The following is a 22,910-nucleotide window of genomic DNA, read 5'->3' as shown; positions in this document are numbered from 1 at the left end:
CAAATTAAGTAACCATTGCCAAGCCCTTAAACTGCTTTTAATGCGGTATTATGTTCAGACAGACCTTTACATCACCAAAAGTTTACGGTTCACGTAACATAACTATAACTAATATAACGACTCTAATCTCATTATTTGACTTTTTTCCCTCCTAATATCACTTCAATCTGCTAATAGTACGCCAAAAGTAGTTTTGTGTTGGTAAAAACCTTACGTTGGTAAAAATCTCAGCTCGTGAAACTAAACCACTTCAAGTTCACGTAACGTTAAAATAAGCAACAAAACGACTTTAATCTCGCAATATTACAATTTAAGTCCTTTATTTTTACAATATATGACTTCATTCTCGTAATACTGGTAGTCCCTGGGTGACGACGAACGAGGCTTCGACTTTACGACACCTGCGTCTGGTTGTTGGGTTTTTTGTTTTTTTTTCAATGCCGACTTTTGTTTCGTTATGCATGCTTTTATTTTGGCGCAGGAAGCGTAGAACAGGAAGTGAATGCATGTACAGACGCGCCCGCCCACCCTACACACGCGTTGCGCACACAGAGTGGCAGAGGTGACAGAATGCGCACACATTTGTTGCTTGTGAAGCATCCAAAGGCAACGGCTGTATATAACCCCTTTTTCTACTGTATATTTTACGTTTTCAATTGTAGTTGAATACTTAGGGCAAGTTTATGTGATTGTTTTTGATGATGTGCGGACGCTAACTGATACGTGCTAATCATTTGTTATTGCTGTATCAGCAGCTACTTGTAAATGCAAATTTGAATTGTTGTTATTGAAGATGAGACTGATTTCCATTTCATTTTATTTTAGTTTCATTCGGCAAGTCATGCAGCTGATATCATGACCAGCTTCATAAAGTTAGCAAACCACACGGACGCCTGACATCGTCATTTCGGACCTTAGCTCGCTGTCTAGTTAGGACTTAGCTCCAACGACTTTGCGAGGACAGTACAGTGACGTATAATACATGTTTTTGGATGGTTTTTATTTATTTAAAGGGTGTTTAAGGTATTTAAAGGGTTCATTCTGATTTACGCGGAAATCTAGGTTACATCGCCAGCACGGGATGTTATGACGTACCCGATTTACGTGATTTCGACTTTACGACGCCGGGGTCTCGTCTGCCATTTTGTCTCTATTAGTACACAGGAAGAAGAACGTATTTGCGCACACGAAGAAGTCACGCAGCTGAATGAGAGAGAGAGGGGAAAGACATTTGTTGCGTGTGAAGCATCCAGAGGCGACGGCGGTATATCACCCCTTTTGTAGTGTTTATTGTGCGTTTTAAATTGCGGTCGAATACTTGGGGCGAGTTTATGTGATTGTTTTTAATGATGTGTGGACGCTAACTGATACATTCTAATCATTTGTTATTGCTGTATCAGCAGCTACTTTTAAACGCAAATTTGAATTGCTGTTCTTGAAGATGAAATGGATTTCATTTCATTTTAATATCGTTCTGCAAGTGTTGATGTAGCAGCTGCATAAAGTCAGAAAACCATGCGGAAGTCGACATCATTAGTTAAGAGTTTAGTTCAGAGCTTAGCTTGCTGTCTAGCTAGGATTTAGCTCCAACGTCTTGGCACGGACTGTGCAATGACGTATGATACATGTTTTTGGACAGTTATTTTGAGATTTGGGAGGTACCGTAATTTCCCGAATATAAGGCGCACCCGTGTATAGTGCGCACCCCAAATTTACTTGTAAAATCTAGGGGAAATTATTGTACCCGTTTATAACGCGCACCCTAATTTTAGAAGAAAACAGAGCTTGTGTACAGATACAGAGATGTCATTTTACTGACTGGTGAAACACAGCACAAGCATAGCACATTGGTAGTTCAAAACATTACCGTAAACTGACAATATTTACGGTAATAATATGATTTGACAACTTCTCCAACTTACCAGAATCTAGGAGAAAACAAAACAGATGTGACTTTTCTTTTAAAGGCTGCTGTATAACTTGCTCGTTTCCTCATGATGAATAAATGTTTCTTCCATGGATTGATACGGTAAAATGAAAGTGAGAACGTAAGTCGGAAATCCGTGAGAGCTCATAGCTGTCAACACGACAGTAACAAAAGGAACTATTGTTATTTGGGTTTGAGTTTCCCGAGGGACCGATATAGTTGACGGACACAGGAAGTGTGTGTCCTTACATTTGTTATGGTCCGAATTGCGGAGCTGCAATAAACATAGACTCAAATGAGTTCAAGAAACTAAATTCTGTGCTTTATGAAGAGTGAAAAAAGCAGAATTTAACACAGACGAAATCATTCGGCCGATTAGAGTGAAGTATTACCGAAACAAAACGGTGACGTCACGTACCGTAATGGTCGGCAACGGGTCGCCGCATACGTTTCTTCAACACAACGTGGCCGTGTCAATGAAAAAAAATCGGTTTATATATATATATGTAATACATATATATTTCTGTCTCCATCCATGTACCCGTTTATAATGCGCACCATGAGTTTACAAGTTGATTTTGGGGAAAAAAAGTGTGTGTTATATTCGGGAAATTACGGTATTTAGGGGTACTTAAAGTGTTAATTCCGACTTGCGCATAAATTCGGGTTACGTCACCAACGTAGGAATGGGACACGTTCGTAACTACCTGTATTACGAATTTAATCTCGTAATATTACGTGTCATACCATTTCGTATCCTGATACATCGTCAAATGATATTTAGTCCCAGATGTAATGTACGTGTGTATGCAAAGTGTGTTGAATAAATAGTGGGATCTGGGCCATTCTTGAAGTAATTTCAAGATTTAATCCGCTGTATACACCTTCTTCACCTGTAGAGAGCTGGTATGAATGAAACATCAAGTAAATAACCTTTGGCTGACATAATGTAAGACAATGTCTCATTGGTTCACGAGGCGTCATTTTGCCCATCACGAATTAACTACGCATTGACTCATTAATCATCGATAATTAACTCATTACCTGCATATGACGGCAATAGACGTACAATCCAATTGCACTTGAAGGGCTGTCAGCAATCAGTCACTGCTGGATTTTAGACTCATCAAACCGGTTAATGTTAGCCCCTTTTTGCTAGCATCCATCATCTCAGTTACAACTTTTGTGGCAACTGAATGTCTACAAACCCCTCCCCCCTCTTCTCTCTGCATGAACACACCAGGGTCAGTCCTGTGCATGGCGCCCGCTAGCAGTCTTGGTAGGTTGTGACCCTCACCTTTTTCCCTTCTTTGTCTCAACACATTCATTGACTTTTTTCATCCTTTAGCATCTTTGTTTTAACTTGAAATTGCAATTGGAGCCTCTCAATATTAAATGTTCTCCGATTTTGATCATTCATTAGTTTCTGATTAGCAAATGAAGTAATATTACATGAATTAGTGCTGCTACGATTAATCGATTAAATCGAGTCATTTGATTGGGTGTAAAAAGCTTCGAACTCAATTTTACTGCCTTGATGATTCGTTTGTTTTGAAACTGCTGTAGGTAGGAGTGGGAACCTCTTGGTACCTCATGATACGATACGATTTGCGATACAAAGCTCACGATAACAATGATCTGACGATATGGCGTTACAACGATTTTCGATACATTGGTCGGGAAATAATTTGAGGATATTCTACAAAAACTAATTAACAAAAAAACAAGCTTCTGCTGTGAATTGGAATGAGTTTATCACTAGTAGACGTCCAATCCATTTGAACTGGGAGGGTGACAGCGAATGAACATTCGTTCATTCGCTGCCATCCCTCCCACTTCAAACGGATTGAACGTCTATGGCTGTCAGTGGCAGCCAATGCCAGGCAATGAGTAATTCTGGGCCATTGAAGGTCATTTACCTGTTGATTTTCAGTTCCTTTCTGTTGATTTTGGGGTATTTTATGGGTCACTTACTGTTTATTTTGCATTAGAGAAAAGGAAATGACCTGTAAATGCCCTAAAATGAAAAGCAAGTGACCTGTAAATGCCCCGAAAATTGGACCGAATGACTGTGAATGCTCTGGTTTTGAATAAATGAACGTTCTCAGTCTAAATGGATTGGGCAGCGAGCTCCGTCAATGGCAGCCCTTTTTTTTTTTTTTTTTTTTTAATTGACACCTTTTTAAAACGATTACTCGATTCTTGACAGGAGCATATCGATAACCGTTTGGGATACAAAGTATCACGATATATCACCATTTCGATATTTTGTCACACTCCTAGCTTTAGGGGTATTTATTTGGGTGGATACACTGCCCTCCGGTGGCAACAATGAATATGGCATAAGCACGTCGAGCCACATTAAATTTGTCCTGTTAGATCCGTGAATGAGCAGAGCTTGCGGTACAAAATATAATGCAAAAAATCATATAAAACAATGATTATCTAATTTATATCGATGTCTAACGAGGTGCTGACTTGTTAAGTGTACGTTTACAGTATATATTGAAGTTGAGTTCCTGGAAGCAAGGCCCATTAGAGATTAGCCTCAATGCATGATTGTGCTACAATATGTTATTTTTTTAAAAAGTCATACACTGTGATTTCGGGATTTTTTTTTAGATTGTCTCTCACTTTGGACAAGCACCTACCATGAAAATTTCAAACCCGCCCATCATTTCGAAGTTGGAGACATTAAGTTGGAGAAAATAAGATACTTGTTTTCCTCACTGTACCTGCCGTCATCGCTCGAGAGGAAGTGACGTCGGTTCACCCATGCGAAGTAGCAATCCGTTACGATCGGGTAGTGACAGAGACGTCTGTAAAATGACAGAGAGACTCACGTGCCAAAGCGCTATAGGGGGAGACTTTTCATTTGGATCACGTAACATAAATACTAACGCTCGTACAATAACTACAGGGCCGTTACAAAACGAGAAAATGTGATGTTTTAATGTTAGAAGTTACAGCAAAAAGTATTTTTTTCATGTGCCATAACGATTTGAGGGCTGCCAATGACTCGATTAATTGAACTAATTAATCGATAGAATCATCGATTACTTCAATAATCGACAGCCTCAGCCCTAATACAGATACACTGAAAATGTTTTAAGGTAACACTTGATTTGAAAGTAGGTCCTTAAGACTGTCATAAGACCGCCATAATTATGACATGACACTATCATGAGCATTAACTAATGCTTATGACAGATGTCATTAAGCGTCATCTGGCAAATAATGTCACTTTTGAATGGATGTAAAAGATAGGGACTGGACATGAATGGAGTTAGTGACAAAATTTGCAGGATAACGCTTAATGACATCTGTCATAAGCATTCATTATTGTTCATGAAAGTGTCAAGTCATAATTGTGATGTCAGTGTTGTCACTAATATTGTAATCTGATTACTTTGTTTCAGTAACGAGAAATATAAGGCATTCATTTTTAAACCAGTAATCTTATTAAAGTTAGTTTCCTTAGTGTGCCATAGACTTCATAATATATTGACGGGGCACGCTACCGGTTAATAGGGGGCCTATCTCTGTCAAAGCTGACCGAGTGGAAACACAGACAAAGAGCTTTTAACGTTGAAAATTCTTGTGAAGAAAGGCTTAAATCCCCGAATTCTATATAGATGTGGACGTAAAACAGTCTTGATTCTTGGTTGAAAGTTAAAAAAAAAAAAAAAAAACGGGCAGTTAGCATTTATTTTGCGTAAATATGTCGAATGTGCTGCTAGTCTTTAAGCCACTCTGGCGCCGCCTTACCACCACAATGAGCTTTTTACGTCGAAAATTCTTGTGAATAAATGCTTAAATCCCTGAATTCTTTATTGATATGGACGTAAAACAGTCTCGATTCTTGGTTAGAAGCAAAAAAAAAAAAAAAACGGGCATTTATTTTACGTAAATATTGCGAATTATGACGCCAATGCCATAGCGGGTAATTTCTCCCATTGTTTTTTTTTTTCACAACGTTTTAAAATGCATGCATTGTACGAAAAATATAATAATTACCTTGAATCCTTGAATAAATCACTTCCTGTTTGTATGCTGTACAACTTTCGTACTTTTTTCAACCTAAATCCGGTGTTGGATGGCTGCATGTGTTTGATAATGGGCGTTTGAGCTGGGCACGGGTTTCAATAGGCTTCGGCTTCTCCCATCAGCCCTTTTCTTTTCGGGTTGAATTAATTGTTAACACATATGAATGCTGTATGTTTGGATTTGTCATGCAAAGAAAGAAAGAAAGAAAGGAAGAAAGAAAAAAAGAAAGAAAAACTGCGACCGACGGAAGTGTGGACGCCCCCCTACTTGAAGGCGTGGCGTAGTGCCTGGGGAATGTGTCCCGTCAATATCATTATGAAGTCTATGCCTGTGAGTTATTATTTTAGTATCGCTTCATAATGTATGTAGATTGAAGAATATCATAGTCATGTACTGAGATCATTTTGAATTAAAAAAAGGTCAGGAAGGTTCCCACTACGGGTCTGTTTCCACGGTAACCGTTCAGAGTTACTTCCTGTTTTGGTCTCGAGTCACACGTGCTACTTGTTTTAGAAGAAAGGCATGTGAAGCGAGGGTGCACATTTGAGCCGAGTGCAGCCACTATTCGAGATGTGCGATGTAATGTAGATCTGTGTGCGTCTATGAATGAACATGAGTATTTTTCCTTCATTCTGGAGGGTTCCAGCGATAGGTTGGAGCTGCTACATGCTCTGCCATTGAAACGGCGGATAGTTGGCGAGCATTGTTTACATCATATTCGTGTTGCACATTTATGCCGTGAGGTGATGTGTTCGTATAGCATCTTTGGGATGTGTTGTAAGTCCGACTGAGAGTAAAGTGCTTAGTTGCCGCCACGTTTTTTGTGGCCAAATTGACCGCGTGTTTTCACATTCGCACCCGCCCCCACATTTGTATTTATTGCACTGTGCAATTCATTTGTGTGTTGTTAATTATTGTGCTGTCAATTTGCATTGTTTTACATTGGCACTGATATGCTGGTAACCCTAACGAAGTTCAGAATTTTTTACATTAGGCTTAATCTTTGAGTTAGCGGGGGTTTAGTTAGTTGGTGCAGTTGATTGCAATAAATTCCATGCAGTTTGTCTGGTATTTGTTAGTTCCAGGGCTTCGGAGTGGCTAAGCTAGCGCGAGTCAATGGTGGTTGAAATTAACTCCATCAACTAATTAAACCTCAGCTAACTCGAAGATGAAGCCAAATGTGAAAAAATCTGATCTTTCCCTTTAAATTCAATTATCGGAAAGTCAGTTACATGCGATGATATTTTTCTGTTGTCAATCTTATGTTTAGGCATAGACTTCATAATATATTGACGGGTTGCAGGGCGCGGGGCCGATTAATAGGGGCGTGGCCGTCAAAGCTGACCGAGTGGAATCACAGACAAAGAGCTTTTTTCGTTGAAAATTCTTGTGAATAAATACTTAAATCCCTGAAATCTTTAAAGATATGGACGTAAAACAGTCTTGATTCTTGGTTTAAAGCACAAAACACGTGCAGTTAGCATTTATTTTACGTAAATGTTGCGAACTATGATGCTAGTCAGTAAGCAAATGTAGCGGCCGCCTTATGTAAACAGAGCTTTTCCAGTAAAAATTGTTGTGAATAAATGCTTAAATCCCTGAATTCTTTATAGATATGGACGTAAAACAGTCTCGATTCTTTGTTAAAAGAGCAAAAAAACAGGCAGTTGGCATTTATTTTACATAAATATGTCGAAGTACGATGCTAGCCTGTTAGTCAATGTGGCGGCAGCCTTACAACACTTTTTACGTTGAAAATTCTTGTGAATAAATGCTCAACTCCTCGAATTCTTTCTAGATCTGAATGTAAAACAGTCTCGCGTCTTTGTTAAAAGAGCAAAAAAAAAACACACACAAAAAAACAGGCAGTTAGCATTTATTGTACGTAAATATCGCAAATTATGATGCTAGTCCATAAGTAAATATGGCGGCCGCCTTACAACAAAGAGCTTTTTACGTTAAAAATTATTGTAAAAAAATGGAAAAAAAACAATACTAATAATAATTACCTTGAATCCTCGGACAAATCACTTCTGACACAATACTTCCTGTTTGTATGCGGTACTGGTTTCGTACTTTTTTTTTGCGTTGGATGGCTGCACATGTCGCTGCGACCTACTGCGAATAACTAAAGCGGATTGTGGGATGGCCCCCTACTTGAAGGCGTGGCGCAGTGAAGGTGTAATCTGACCCGACAATATTATTATGAAGTCTATGGTTTAGGCAGCAAAGAGAGAAAAATTGGTAAGAAGTAAACAATAAATTACTTGTAAACTAATTTGGTTACTTTGATAATAAAGTAATCAGTAAAGTAAGTAAGTCACTTTTTTGAGGCGTAATCAGTAATCAGTAATTAAATTACTTTTTTAACTAATCTGTGACAACACTGGTGACGGTCTTATGTTTTATGAATCCACTGTCAAATAAAGTATTAACAATTTCAAAAATAAATCAACAAAAAAAAGATAATATTTACCATTTTTTTCCATTTTTGTATTTGAATTTTTTGTCAAACCACTTGCAACTAGCTTGCAAAAGCACAAAACTAGCAAAATTATGCTCACTTGTGATGGTAATCTGCTTGTCTCTTTTTTTTTTTTTTTTTTCTTCCTCTCATGCTTTTGTTCCGCCTCGCTTTTGCGTTGCGAATGGCCTAACCCTAACCACGGCTTGCTGGCTCTGTAACACTCCCGCGGCAAAATGCTCCCCTCTCTTTGTCACGGTGGGTGAAAACCAAGTGCCAATGATGTACAGTGCTCCGCCTGCTACTGTCTCTGCAGCAACATCTCCGGCCACCGGCGTCCCCTACGCGGCCACGGGCCAAGCCAGTCAGGTTTGCTCTTTTTACTGCTTTGTAAAATCACTTGGTCCGAATTAGTCCCGCTTACAAAATGGCTGCCGTTAAGGCTCCGCCCCCATCTATAAATGTGTTGTTGGGCAACTTCCTTGTTTTGTTCCGCATGTTTTTATCATTTAATGTCAAGCACAGTGGTACCTCGAGATACTGAAGTTTCGGTACGTGAAAAATTCATTTTACGAAAAATATTATGAAAATCTAATCATCATAGAAATGATAATACGTACTTTGATCGATCATTTTCACTTGCAGCAATGCAGTAATGTATAATATTCTACAAAACCATAAATAAACCAAAAAACAAGCTGTTTTCATCCTTCTGCTGTAGGTTTTTCGCTAGTAGACGTCCAATCCGTTTGGAGTGGGAGGCCATCCCTCCCACTCCAAACGGATTGGACGTCTATGGCGATCAATGGCAAGCAATGAGTTTAATTTGGGGGCATTTCAGGTCATTTCCTGTTGATTTTCAGTCACTTCCTGTTGATTTTGGGGCATTTACGGGTGACTTCCAGTTGATTTTGGGTTACAGAACAGGAAGTAATCTGGGAATCTCATTCATGAATAAATTCCCGCTTTTTATTTGTTCAAAATAAATACTTTCCTTTTTTTATTTTATATACAGTTATTTATTATTATTATTATTATTATTACAAAGAATTTGATTACCATAATTTTCGGACAATAGGGCGCACCTGACTATAAGCCGCCACCCACCAAATTTGACACGAAAACAACATTTGTTCATACATAAGCCATGCTGGACTATAAACCACAGCTGTCCTCATTGTATTATGAGATATTTACACCTAAATATATTAACCGGTAATTTTATTTGACAGCGGCATCATAAGACTGTCATAAGACCAAATGAACCACCATGACGCTTTAAACCAATTGGCTGCAAAGCTTCATTGCTTCAAGAAGCATCATTTGTCCATCACTGCACCCTTGGGGGAGACAGTAAACCTCTGCTGCCACCTGCTGTCAACACTGTTGTTGTTCAACATGCCTCCTAGCATTCATTGCAGTGCTACAGATGTAAATAGCAATCAAAATTCATGTTCTGTTCTAATTATTTCTTCAGTTATTCTTCCAGTTGTTTCATTAATTGTTAGTTGTGGTATTTGGGAACACTTTATTTGACCGTGGTGCCATAACACTGTCATAAGACAATCATAATTATGAGATGACGATGTCATGAACATCAATGAATGCTTATAACAGATGTAATTTAGTGTCTTCCAGCAAATGATCTTACTTTTGAACGGATGTCAAAGATCCGAGCTGGACATAAATGGAGTAAGTGACATAATTTGCCGGTTGACACTTAATGACATCTATCATAAGCATTCAGTAATGCCCATGATAGTGTCATGTCATTATTATGACAGTCTTACGACTCTACTGTAAAATTCTTACGACTCTACTGTAAAATAAAGTGATACCTATGAACCCCAAAAAAATAAACAGATAAGCCGCACTGGACTATAATGCGCAGGATTCAAAATGAGGGAAAAAAGTAGCGGCTTATAGTCCTAAAATTACGGTAATCGCAGTTAATAATCATCAAAAGTGAGACACTGTAGACATCAATTAAATGCTGCATTTTGTTGTCTCCAATTAAATGCATAGTATGTAAAAAAAAAAAAAATGAATGCATATTACTTTTACTAACACTAATTAATCAGGGTAGAAATGAAGTTACAGCGCCCTCTTGTGTAGTAAATATGATCTAATTTCTATCATTTCTAAAATTGCATTTAATTTGAAAGAATCTATTAAAAAAGTAAATATTTATTATTTTAAAATTGCATTTATTTTATTTTACTATTATTTTAATCATTTTCTAAATAATTTGTCTAAAGAAATGCTAGATAAAACCAGTAACATTCTTGTTCTTAATGTATTTTACAATTTTAAAATATATATATATATTGAAACTTTTTTTTTTCATTTTTTAAATTTAAGAATATTATTTTAAAATATTTTTTTAATATAAAAGGGTCCAAACTGATCATTTTTAGGTTGTTTTTATTTTATATTTTTATTATTAAAAATGAGGGGAAAAAGTCTTCTTCAATGGAAGAAGACTGATTAATTTGGCGTACCTTTCCCAGTTAACTCCTTCAGTGCCGTTGACGATGATAGCCGTCCAATCACGTGGCATCTAATCATCCTTCTGCTATGAATATAAAGTAGTTTATCATGGATTTATCACAAATGTTCATTCGCTGCCATCCCTCCCCCATCAAATGGATTGGACGTCTACGAGTGTTTAACACCTTTAAATGTTATCTCTACGTCTAGCACCCTCAATGACACCCAATGACTTCAATTTCTAATCTTACTATGCGACCTTCTAACATCTCTTGACACGTTCTTCTCTTCCTCACTTGCAGATCATCCTGAAGTGAATGCCACAAAAGCAGCGACGTGTGACGAAGCTGCCTGCAAACTGCCTGCGTGTAAATACTATCTGTCCTCTCCCGTAGAGGTCCGGCAACCTGCATGCTAAGCGGAACACTTACAGTAACTGCACTTCATGCCAGTGTCATCTTATTGATGCACAGGCATCATATTCAGTAGAACAGGGGTGTCAAACTCAATGTAGTTATGGTTTGCTCCGGAAGGCCAATACGGGCCAACTAGCTGCGATTGGACATCTATCGAAGTCAGTGGCAGTCAATGAGTTAACATGGATTATTGTTTCATTATTTTTATATTATTTTTAGCAGTATATTTGTCATGAAAGTTTGCTAAATACTGTTTTTGAATTCATTATTATACTGAATACAATTAATCTCATGCGATTAATCACGATTCAAATTACTTCTTATGACTTTTGAGTTCATCACACACGATTAGGCATGTGCCGGTATGAGATTTTGACGGTATGATAACCTTAAGCAAAAATAATGCGGTTTCACGATCTCGGTATTGCAATTATAGCTCTAAAATGTGTTATTTTGAGATATATGAGTTTAAAAAATTTCCATTGAACAGGATTTTTTCAATTTTTCACAACATATTTGCAAATTGGAGCATCAACACGAATATAATGTTAAAATAAATAAACAAAATAACTTGGGCTGTCAAACGATTAAAAATTTTAATCGAGTTTATCACAGCTTAAAAATTAATTAATCGTAATTAATCGCAATTCAAACCATCTCTAATATATGCCATATTTTCCTGTAAATTATTGTTGGAATGGAAAGATAAGACACAAGACTGATATATACATTCAACATACTGTACATAAGTACTGTATTTGTTTATTATAACAATAAATCCACAAGATGGCATTAACATTATTAACATTCTTTCTGTTAAAGGGATCCACGGATAGAAAGACTTGTAGTTCTTAAAAGATAGTGCAAGTTATAGTAATTTTATATTAAAACCCCTCTTAATGTTTTCGTTTTAAATTGGTAAAATTTTCAATCAAAAAATAAACTAATAGCTCGCCATTGTTGACATCGCCGAGCGGGATGTCACATGGGCTCCCTGCCGTTCTTCCACAGTGTATTTATCTACGTAAGGTAGTGATTAAAATACACCACAAGGTGTCAATGGTGAGTTTTAAATTAATTAGAGATCGAGCCAAGGCAAAGTCTGAGTAAGTTTTATGTGTAGTTTGCATAGCTATTTTGATTGGGTATGCCAGTTCTCTTTGCATTGAGCGCTTGGACATTATTTTTTGGAGGGATAGGAATATAATTTTTGTTGTGCTTTTACTAAATGATACTGTAGCAACTTAACTGTTCCGCCCAAATGCATGATGGGAAGTTGGGCAACCATGACTGTCTGTGGTGGCTGCAAATGGTATATGTTCTGCGTTGTGTTCAATAATGCATATTAAGAAAAAGATCATATCCTGTCATTGTTCCCCACGTCGCTCGCCACAATAGTTATGGCACAAGAGTTGCCAAAGCTTATGCCAATAAACGGCGCGGTCCAATGAACGCCTGTGTCCACTCGCACATCTCTTCCTCTTAGCTCTCTCACTGAGCTAAAAACGGCGTCATTGTAATCTGTTTGAGGCAATGCAGTGTTAAATGCATCAAATATTTTAACGTGAGTGATCAAAAAAATTAATTACCGCCCGTTAACGCGATACATTTGACAGCACTAAAAATAACTGATTTGAAATAAAATTGAAATAGAATTTCGAAAGCAAGAGACGGAGAGTGTGTATGACTTTTATGATTATTTACACATTATAGACACCCACACACAGCCTCTCTCAACACAGAAAGTCACCAGAGAGAAAAAACATCACAGGCTGTATTATGAAAATGTTATTTTGAAAAGATGTTTACAATGGCGGAAGACTTTACAAAAGTAGGCTAATGGTAGAGAGGAAAGTGCTTAGCCGTCTTGGCATGCTCACTAGCCACGTTATCTGCCTCATTAACAAGCTTACATTATAGCATTTCTTTTACCATCACTAAACACACTAAACCAGCTGGAGTGAACTCTCGTAGCTGGTGGGAAACGTTCATGACAACGTTAACTTACCTTAAATTTTTGTGTAAAGTTACGGATGATGGTCACATAAATGTGAAATCATGTTGGAGGTCCTGCTCTCCTTCCTCCTCTAAGCCGCAGCCGTCTGTTTCTTTTCGGTAACTGAAGTACTCCCATACTAGCGACTTTGTCTTTTTTGAGGGGGGAAAAGCTCAGGTGTTGTTCCAACACCTTCAGCCATTGTGTCTATTCTACAGCACGGTGACAGACATGGGACATAACAAATAGCTAATGCCGTACTACGGTATGACGGAAAATCTTAGTGGTTTTGAAACTATGACGTTTTCATACCATGGTAAACCTTGATAGCGGTAACCGGCACATGCCAACACGCGATTAATCGAGAGTCAAATTGGTAACCATTGCCTGACATTCGAATTCATTATTATCCAGTATGCGATTAATCCCAATTAATCTGACACAATTAATCGCAATTAAAACGAGTGACCATTTCCTGGCTTTACAATTACAGTAACTCGGGACTTTCAATTGCTATTAATCTCAGAGTTAATTAAATATTTTTACTTCGTATTAATTCATTGTGTCCCATTGACGGCGATAGACGTCCAATCCGTTTGAACTGGGAGGTCGAGCACCAAACTCAAATGGATTAGATGTCTACCGCTGTCAGTGGCAGCCAATGAGTTAATATTTGTGATTATTTCATTGCTAAATACTAATATAGAATTCACTACAGGTACTCCCCGAGTTACGAACGAGTTCCGTTCCTACACTGGCGACGTAACGCTAATTTCCTTGTAAATCGGGATTAACCCTTAAAGTACCCCAAAATAACTAACCAAAAAGTCCAAAAGCATTCAATTTTGTTAAATAGTGAAAGATACACTGCCCTCTTGTGGCAGCGTTGGGTCTGGCTGGACTGTCATCTTGTATGAATCAGGAGCAGAGTCAGACGTCTGACATGGATAGCTGCGTTCTGGTTTGAGGCTGTAAGTTGTTTCAGCTAATTCCATTTTTAATGAAGTTTACAGCTACAGTTTGTGGAGTTACATGTGAGCGATTTGCTATGAGAATTGTAAATACGTCAGCATTCATAGCATTTAAGATGATGCTTTTGTTCGGCAAATTATGCTAATTTAATTTACTGAATTTACACAATGATTAGATGGACGTTTAAACACCAATTGTTTTGTGTCAAGTATTTTATTGTTAAAATGTGTGTCGTTTTGAACATATTTGTGCTACAGCTTTACAAATTGTCAAAAGTGAAGGAAGTAAAAGCTTCAAAAAGCACAATTGCTTTGTTTGCTGTCTGTAAAGCTTAACAACTTCACGTTTAGTGAGGACAGAACACATCATATTAATACAGTAAAGGAAAAAATAAGATACTGTGAGGTGCAATAAGGTATTGTTTATGCAACGTAACCAAAAATAAATGGCGGACGAGACTCCAGTATTATAAAGTCGAAATCATGTAAGTCGAGTACGTCGTAACACGGGGACTACCTGTATTATGACTGCAAGTTGCAGCAGCCCAAAAATGTGCAATGAAGAGGGGGAAAATAAACATATAAGCAGGGGTGAAAGTTGCGAGAATTTCTGCTGGAACTCCCTGGCATAGGCTAGGTTCAGAACCCAGGTCTTCATGCACGAATCTGATTTTTTTTGTGTTTTTCCAACTCGAGTGAGGCATTAGGTTGACGGTCTGAACGTGAAAAGTAGCATAGAAGTGGACCATTTCAAAGCTGATCTGGGTCACTTTCGTATGTGGTTTAAATCCGATCTGGGCCACATTTTTCCAGAATGTGGCTGCGGTCTGAACTGTCAAATCTGCCAAGACTAAATTCATGCAGCCATTACGTCAGCGAAGAGCGAGAGTGGCAGGCATGATGGCAGCAATAGCTGTGCATTAGCGTTAGCGCCTAGCTTGAACTCGGCTTTTACTAAGGACGTGGGCTTGACCACCCTAATAAAAAATAAAGAAAAGGAAGCCTGATAATGCTCGGTTTTCTTTCTGTGCGCCAAATAAGCAGTTTTGCCTACATGGCCGAGTAGGGGCAAACTGACGCACACACATAAGGCTTATGTGTGTGCATCACTCACATATAGTACGTGCATGCGCTCTATCAATCCATATAAACTTTGAATATAAGACTAAATGGGGATTATTAATGTCTGTTATTTGTGTCCTCTTTTTGGAAATCAAAATATGATCGCCCTAGAATGATGTCCGGCCAGCATGTGTAGTCTTTTCTTATGTCTTATTCTTAGTGCGCATGCGTAATACTTGAAAGGGCTCAATGGACGAAGGCTGTCTGAAAGGGCACGCCAAAAAAAACAGATTTCATTAAAAAATCGTAATTGTGCATTAAGACCTGCAGTATGAACCTAGCCATAAATTTCCCCACGGAGCCAGAAACCTCCTAAAATCACTGAAACTCTCTCTCTTTCTTGCTCTAATCACTGGCGCGCTCATAGTTGCGCCAAAAATAAATTATCAAATTTGTTGTCAACTAATCGATTTTAATCGATTTAATCAATTAGTTGTTGCCGCCTTATGCAGAAGGCCGATGTGATTGATCGCGGTTCAAATGAGTACCTATTGCGTCGCTCTAAAATTAACTCATTACGACATTTGAAATCATTTTTAGACAGAATTCAATTAATTGCAATTAAATTGCGTAACTATTGCCTCTCAATAGAAACTGTCTGATTATGACTTTTGAACTCATTATTATTCAGTCAATCAATTATTTATCAATCGCAATTAATCTCCCAGTTAATTGTTTTAAGTGCGCGTTACCTCATTGGCTGCCATTGACGGCGCTACACGTCTAATCCATTTCGCCTTGGAGGGGCAAATGAACTAGCGCTGATACGATTAATTCACTAATCGATTTGCAAATGATCCGACTACTATTTTGATAATCAATCAATCGTTTAAAGACGTTGTTGAATTACAAATTTTCCAAATCCTTATTTTTTTTAGCCTAACATTTTTTTCCGATGCTTTTCCATTTTTATTTCACTTTTTTTTAAAGGAAAAACTGGGAAATTTAATTTATGAAAAGAAATGTATATGTATTAGAAAAAGGAAAAAATGTAAATATTTGTCTTTCATATTTTTATTTATTCATTTATTTTTTTCGTTTTTTAACAAAAGGGGGAAAAACATTTCAACATCCCTTTAAAAAATATTTCATCAAAAAAAAAAAAACAAATCAAAGCAAATAAATAAATAGTAAATATCTTTTATCTAATATCGGTTATGCAATGCACGCGATTTACTTTCGCGGGCCACACAAAAAGACGCGGTGGGTCACCAGTTTGACACCTCTGAAATAGATTCTATTGAGAGTTAAAATACTGTATCAATGATGTACATGATTTCAAATGATTTCAAAACCTTTCCTATTTATTTGAGTCACATTTCTGGCACGACAAGTCAAAAAGAAGATGGGAGATTATGGACTCCAGTGTTGTGGAAGTCTCCTTCTGGAAGCATTTTGCCAAAGTTCCACCATTTGGTTTCATCGTAGAAGACTGTAGAAGTGCCTAAAACATGCTCACCTACAAGCTAGCTTCAAGTTCGGCAGGAAGGAAATAAATAAACTCTTTTTCTACCAACTGTCCGTAGACATCACAAGTGTCTTTCTGGAAGGCCACTATTCCAAAACGGAGCCAGAAAGGAAAACTCGCCTGCAATGTATATACGTACAGTACATACGTACGTATGTAGTTTCTCATCTGCTTTTAGGAATGTGTTTATGTTCTATCAAAATATGTTTGGACTTGAGTCCACCTGCACTTCAAGCAAGTCAAGATCATGAAATGTTCTTCTTGTTGTTTTTTTGGAAACCAATCGGCATATTTTTTAATGTAATTTTTTTAAATGTTTCATTGTATATGACAGAAGTGAATTGTTGCCACACAAAATGTTTGCAAAAGTCAAGTATCACTATCAAAAGAAGATTATGGTGACGTTTTTATGTGAAACTATCGTGTAAAATTTTTTTACACAATAATATTTTAAAAACGTGATGATAAACGTGGTCATTATCATGTAAAAGCATGATGACTATCATTTTAAAAGGTAATAAATACCATGAAAATGTTTTTACATGATTGTTATCACATTTTTACATGATAATTATTGCATTATTTCATGATAATTGTCACGTTTTTACTTGATGATATTTAAAAACATGATTTTGGTCATTTTTCATGGTGGTATTATGTAAAAACGTTTACATGATAGCGATCAGCTTTTTGCATGATAATGATCACGTTTTTACATGATAATTACTGCATTATTTCATCATAATTATCAGGTATTTACTTGATAATATTTAAAAACATGATATTGGTCACATTTTTCCGTAATATTATTATGTAAAAACGTTTACATGATAGTGATCAACGTTTTACACGATAATGATCACATGATAATTATTGCATTATATCATCATAATATAACATTTTAACTTGATAATAATTAAAAACATGATATTGGTCACATTTTTACATGAGAATATCATGTAAAAACGTTTACATGATATGGATCACGTTTTTACATGATAATGATCATGTTTTTACATTATGTGAAAACATGATGATAAATGTGGTCATTATCATCAAAAAACAAACAAAAAACAATTGTAGTTAAAATGGCAGACGAGACTTCGGTGTCGTAAGGTCGAAATCGAAATTACATGAAAAACGTGTCATTATCATATAAAAGCATGAAAACTATCATTTGAAAACGTGACAAATGTCACAAGAAACGGTTTCTGGATGACAGTTATGTTTTTACATGAGATCACATTTTTACATGATAATTATTGAATTATTAAATGATAATCACATTTTTACACGCTAATGATCATGTTTTAAATGATCAACACATTTCAACATAACGTGTTTTTGTATGCTATTCATCAAATTTTGACATTATAATGATCACATTTGTACATGATAGCTATCACGTTTTTACACCAGTCATCACGTTTTTAGGTGATAATGTGTAAAAACATGATGATAAACTTGGTCATTATCATGTAAAAGCATGATGACTATCATTTAAAAAGGTGATAAAGATCCATGATACTACCATGAGTTCGTGTAAAAAGCATGACAACTATCATTTGATGACGTGATAAACGTCATTAAAAACAATTTCTACTGTAGTTGTCACATGTTTGTCCTAACATTTTTACATGATAATTATCACGTTTTTAAATGATAGTCAACACATTTTAGCATGAATATTATCACATTTTTAAAAGACTAATTTGACATTATAATTAGCATGTTTTAGCATGATTATCACATTTTTAAATGACAGTTACCAAGTTTTTACGTGATAACTGTCATTGAAAAAAAAACATTGGTCACATTTTTCCTTGATACTATCCATGTAAAAGCAAGATAAGTATCATGTAAAAACATAAATATCATGAGGAATGGTTACGTTTTAATTATCCGTTTTTTACAAGCTAATTAGCATGTTTTTGCGTTTGTTTTTACGTGATTATCGTATTTTTACATCATAATGGTCACGTTTTTCCATGATACTTATTATGTTTTAAATGATAAATATTTTTACATTACAGAATGATAGCATCATGTAAACACTTGATAATGATTAACCTTTTTTACATGATATTTTTTTTAAATGATAATGGTCCCATATTTTCATGATGATAAACATGGTCATTATCATGTAAAATGATATTATTTGAAAACATGATAAATATCGTGAAAAACGTTTTCTGCTTGAGTTGCTACATGATTGTTCACGTGAAAAGGTTTTTACATGATAATTATAACATTTTTAAATGATAGTCAACATGTTTTCACATGATAATTATCAAGTTTTGACATAAATATAAAGTTTTCACATGATAATTACCACCCTTTTAAATGATTATCGCCTTATTACATGTTATACATACAGATAGATGATAGAAGATACAGGTAGCCCCGACGTAACCCGAATTTCCGGGTAAATCGGAATTAACCCTATAATTACCCACAAAATCTCAAAATAACTACCAACATACATGTATTATACATCATATTGATAAAAAAATACGTTTTAAAAAATTGGTGGACGAGGCACTGTTACGCGACTAAAAAATAAATTTAAAAAAAATTGGAGACAAAATGGCGGACGAGAAACCGGCCTCGTGAAGTCGAAATCACGCAAGTCGGGTATGTCGTAACCCGGGGACTACCTGTACTTTTTACATTTTAAATGATAGTTATCGCATTATGTAAGCACTGGATAGTTAGCATGTTTTTAAATGATAATATATGATAATGGTCACATTTTTCTAAGATATTATCATTTAAAAAGGTGACCATTATCATGTAAAATGATAACTTAGTTGCATTAATTGTTACATGATCGTTCACATTAAAAACAGCAACGTTTTTAAATAATGTTATAATGTAATAATGTTAATTATCCCGTTTTTACCTAATTTTTACCACCTTTATGATACTTAACACGTTTCAAATGATAGTCATCTCATTTTTACTTGACAGAATGATCGCATCATGTAAACATTTGATCATTATCACGTTTTTACATGACGTTGCCATGTAAAACTTAATCATTATCATGTTAAAACGTGATTCGATCGCGATCATTATCACATTTATTTCTAATGATCAAGTTCGAACATGATAATTAGTACTTGTTTTGACTTGATAATATGATATTATCACGTAAATCATTTTTTACAACAATATACTAGTTGGGGTTTTTTTTGTGAGGGGGGGTGGCAACAATCCACTTCCTTTGTACCGTTTAGCTCATGGTGCTCGAAAACCATCGACAATCCAAACTTTTCAGTTAAATTCTCTCTGTCTTCACGGTTTTGTCCAAATTTATTTTCCGTTTCAACTTTATGTTACACTGTAAACACATTTGAAACGAATGTAATTTATTAAGCTAGCAATGCGGCGGTGGAAGCTAACGGACCTCTTATGGCCTTTTTGCTGGAAAGAGTTGAAAACAAAAACAAAAAAACAGTGTTTCCAAAGTGAGAGTAGTCCTAGACTTGCTTGTGTTGTTGGAAAACAAAAAAATGTGTATTGTATAGATAACATTTACCAAAAAAAGAAAAAAAAGGTAAAAATAAGATGTAATTTTCACGCTAGTATGCTAGTATTTCATGCTGTGGCAACCAAGTGTTGCAGTTTGGTATTTTTGTAAAAGATATGACAACACTGTACACAAAGTAGATTGTAAAGACAATATTTCTTATTCTTCACTGAGATTGTAACTAATATTTTCACTTGAAAAGAGCAGCCGCTGTAGAGCTGTGACCTTCACTAGATTCAATGGTATAATAAAGATAGAAATATGTACACGTAAGAAAGTCATCTCAAAAGGAAATGTTCACTCTTGCGCTGCCAATGACAGTGATAGACGTGGGTGGAATGGCTGGTAGTGAATGATCGTGGTGGTTAACTTCTTGATTATAATTTATAATAAATAAATCTACATAAAAAAAGCATTGTAGGAGATACATAAGTACATGAAATAATAATAAATCCACACTGTAGACAAATTGGGGGGGGGGGGGGGGGGGGGGACTAAAATTCTGAGCTAAAAATAAAAAAGTGTACATACAGAAAATTAAATTGGAAAATACGATTAAATTGAATAATCCTACATTTAAAAATTGAACAATTGAACAGAAATAGATTAATATATGGGAAATTCATTAAAAATTAAATATTTGAAAATTTTTCTTTAATTTTGAAATATCCTTTTTGTTCAAAACATTTTCTATTGTTTTCCTTAATTATTATTATTATTATTATTATTATTTTTTTTTTCGGTTTCTGATTCTCTATTTTTATGGAATAATCCTTTTTTAAAATGTATTACTTCTGAAAAAAGTAAAACATCAAAATTTTAATTTTATTTTATTTGTATTATCTTTTATTTTTATGATTCATTTCTATTATTGATTTATTTTTATTGAAAATTTTAATTCATTTTTACTTCTTTAATTTTTTTCATCTTTTTGACATATATATTTATGTATGTATTTTTTTTTCCAGGATTTTCAATATTGTTGTTGTATTTTCTATTTAATTTTCAATCTTATGTATTATTTTTAATTGATGCTTAATATATTCCACCTATGCTTCATCTATACGTATTCAATATAAATTCAGGCATCAAAAGGTTAAGTGCAATTGACGGCGCTAGACGTCCAATTCATTTTGACTGGGAGTACGTTCATTCGCCCCTCCCAGTCTAAATGGGTTGGACGTTTAGCGCCGTCAATGGCAGCCAATCTTAATTAATGAAATAATGTTGAAGCCGATTTAACAGCAGGAAGGTTGTCTATATGATTCCTGAGTTTGAGTTAAGTACGTGTCAATATGCCACAATTACAGTGCAGTAAATTAAAAAGAGTCATTTTTTAAAGCCAGTCTGGTTCGTCCATCCCCGTCAATGGCAGCCAATGAGAATTGCACTTTCACACTGTTTAAACGTCGTTTCCTGTCTGTCGGTTGCCTTATCTGCTCGTAAAGTTTTGGTTTTTGTCAATTTGTAGATTAAATTAACGCGATCTAAAGCCATGATAATAAAATGGAGCTGATGTCATTTGCAATATTGGCCAGCAGAGGGAGGCAAACGGGAGGCGATTAGATGCTGTTTATGCTGCTCTGCCTCAACCAAACAGGACAAAAACGCCATTTTCTTCCGGTTTAAAGTCTTTTTTCAAATTATATATATATAAAAATGTATTCTTTATTTAGGTTCCTAATAGTCAAACGTGTTTTGTTTCCAGCAAGGTAGTGTCAAATCTATTGAAAAAAGGAAATAAAGAAAATTGGAAAAAGTATTTTTCTCACTTCTATTTGACTTTCATTTGTTCCTAATTACTAACTGCCAGTGAAAATTGGTTTTACTGCAAACGTAACTTCAAAAAGAGACCTGCCACAATGAATCAACAACTATCGTAATATTCGGACTATAAACTGCTACTTTTTCCCCTTAACTTTGAATCAAGAGGCTTTTTCGTTGATTTATTTGGGTTAATAGGTAACACTTTGACAGCGACGTCATAAGACTGCCATAACACAGTCATAATTATGGCACTATCACGGGCATTCATGAATGCTTATGACAGATATCATTAAGTGTCATCGGCAAGTTATGTCACTAACTTCATTTAAGTCCAGCTCGGCTCTTTTACATCCATTCAAAAGTGAGATGGCACAAAAGGGCATCTGTCATAAGCATTCATTAATGCTCATGGCAGTGTCATAAGTATGATGGTCTTATGACAGTTTTATGGTGCCACTGTCAAATAAAGTGTTACCAAATACAGTGACTAGCAATTAATGAAACAAATGGAACAGTAACTGAAGAAGCAATTAGCACAGAACAAGAATCTGTAGCGCTGCAATGCATGCTAGGAGGCATGTTGGATGACAACAGTGTTGACAGCAGGTGGCAGCAGATATTGTCTCCCCCAAGGGAGCAGTGATGGCCAAATGAAGCTTTGCAGCCAATTGGTTCAAAGCTTCATGGTGGTTCATTTGGTCTTATGACAT

General features: G+C 35.9%; 1 protein-coding gene across 9 annotated transcripts in view; it reads left to right on the top strand.

Moving 5' to 3' along the window:
* LOC130930836 (muscleblind-like protein 2a) overlaps window positions 1-20,904 on the top strand; it is a 102,167-nt gene extending 81,263 nt beyond the window's left edge. For 4 of the 9 annotated variants that reach the window (XM_057859047.1, XM_057859092.1, XM_057859027.1 and 1 more), the window contains 2 exons: window positions 3,171-3,206; window positions 11,231-20,904. In XM_057859047.1, the coding sequence (XP_057715030.1) occupies window positions 3,171-3,206; window positions 11,231-11,346 (152 nt within the window). In that variant the 3' untranslated portion in view covers window positions 11,347-20,904. Of the gene's footprint in view, window positions 1-3,170; window positions 3,207-8,712; window positions 8,808-11,230 lie in introns of all 9 variants that reach the window. The other 5 variants (XM_057859082.1, XM_057859056.1, XM_057859102.1 and 2 more) reach the window with 5 other exon arrangements.
* Window positions 20,905-22,910: the final 2,006 nt, after the last annotated feature.

The sequence above is a fragment of the Corythoichthys intestinalis genome, chromosome 2 (assembly GCF_030265065.1).
Source record: "Corythoichthys intestinalis isolate RoL2023-P3 chromosome 2, ASM3026506v1, whole genome shotgun sequence".
Taxonomy (NCBI): domain Eukaryota; kingdom Metazoa; phylum Chordata; class Actinopteri; order Syngnathiformes; family Syngnathidae; genus Corythoichthys; species Corythoichthys intestinalis.
This window is presented reverse-complemented; position numbering and strand designations above follow the sequence as displayed.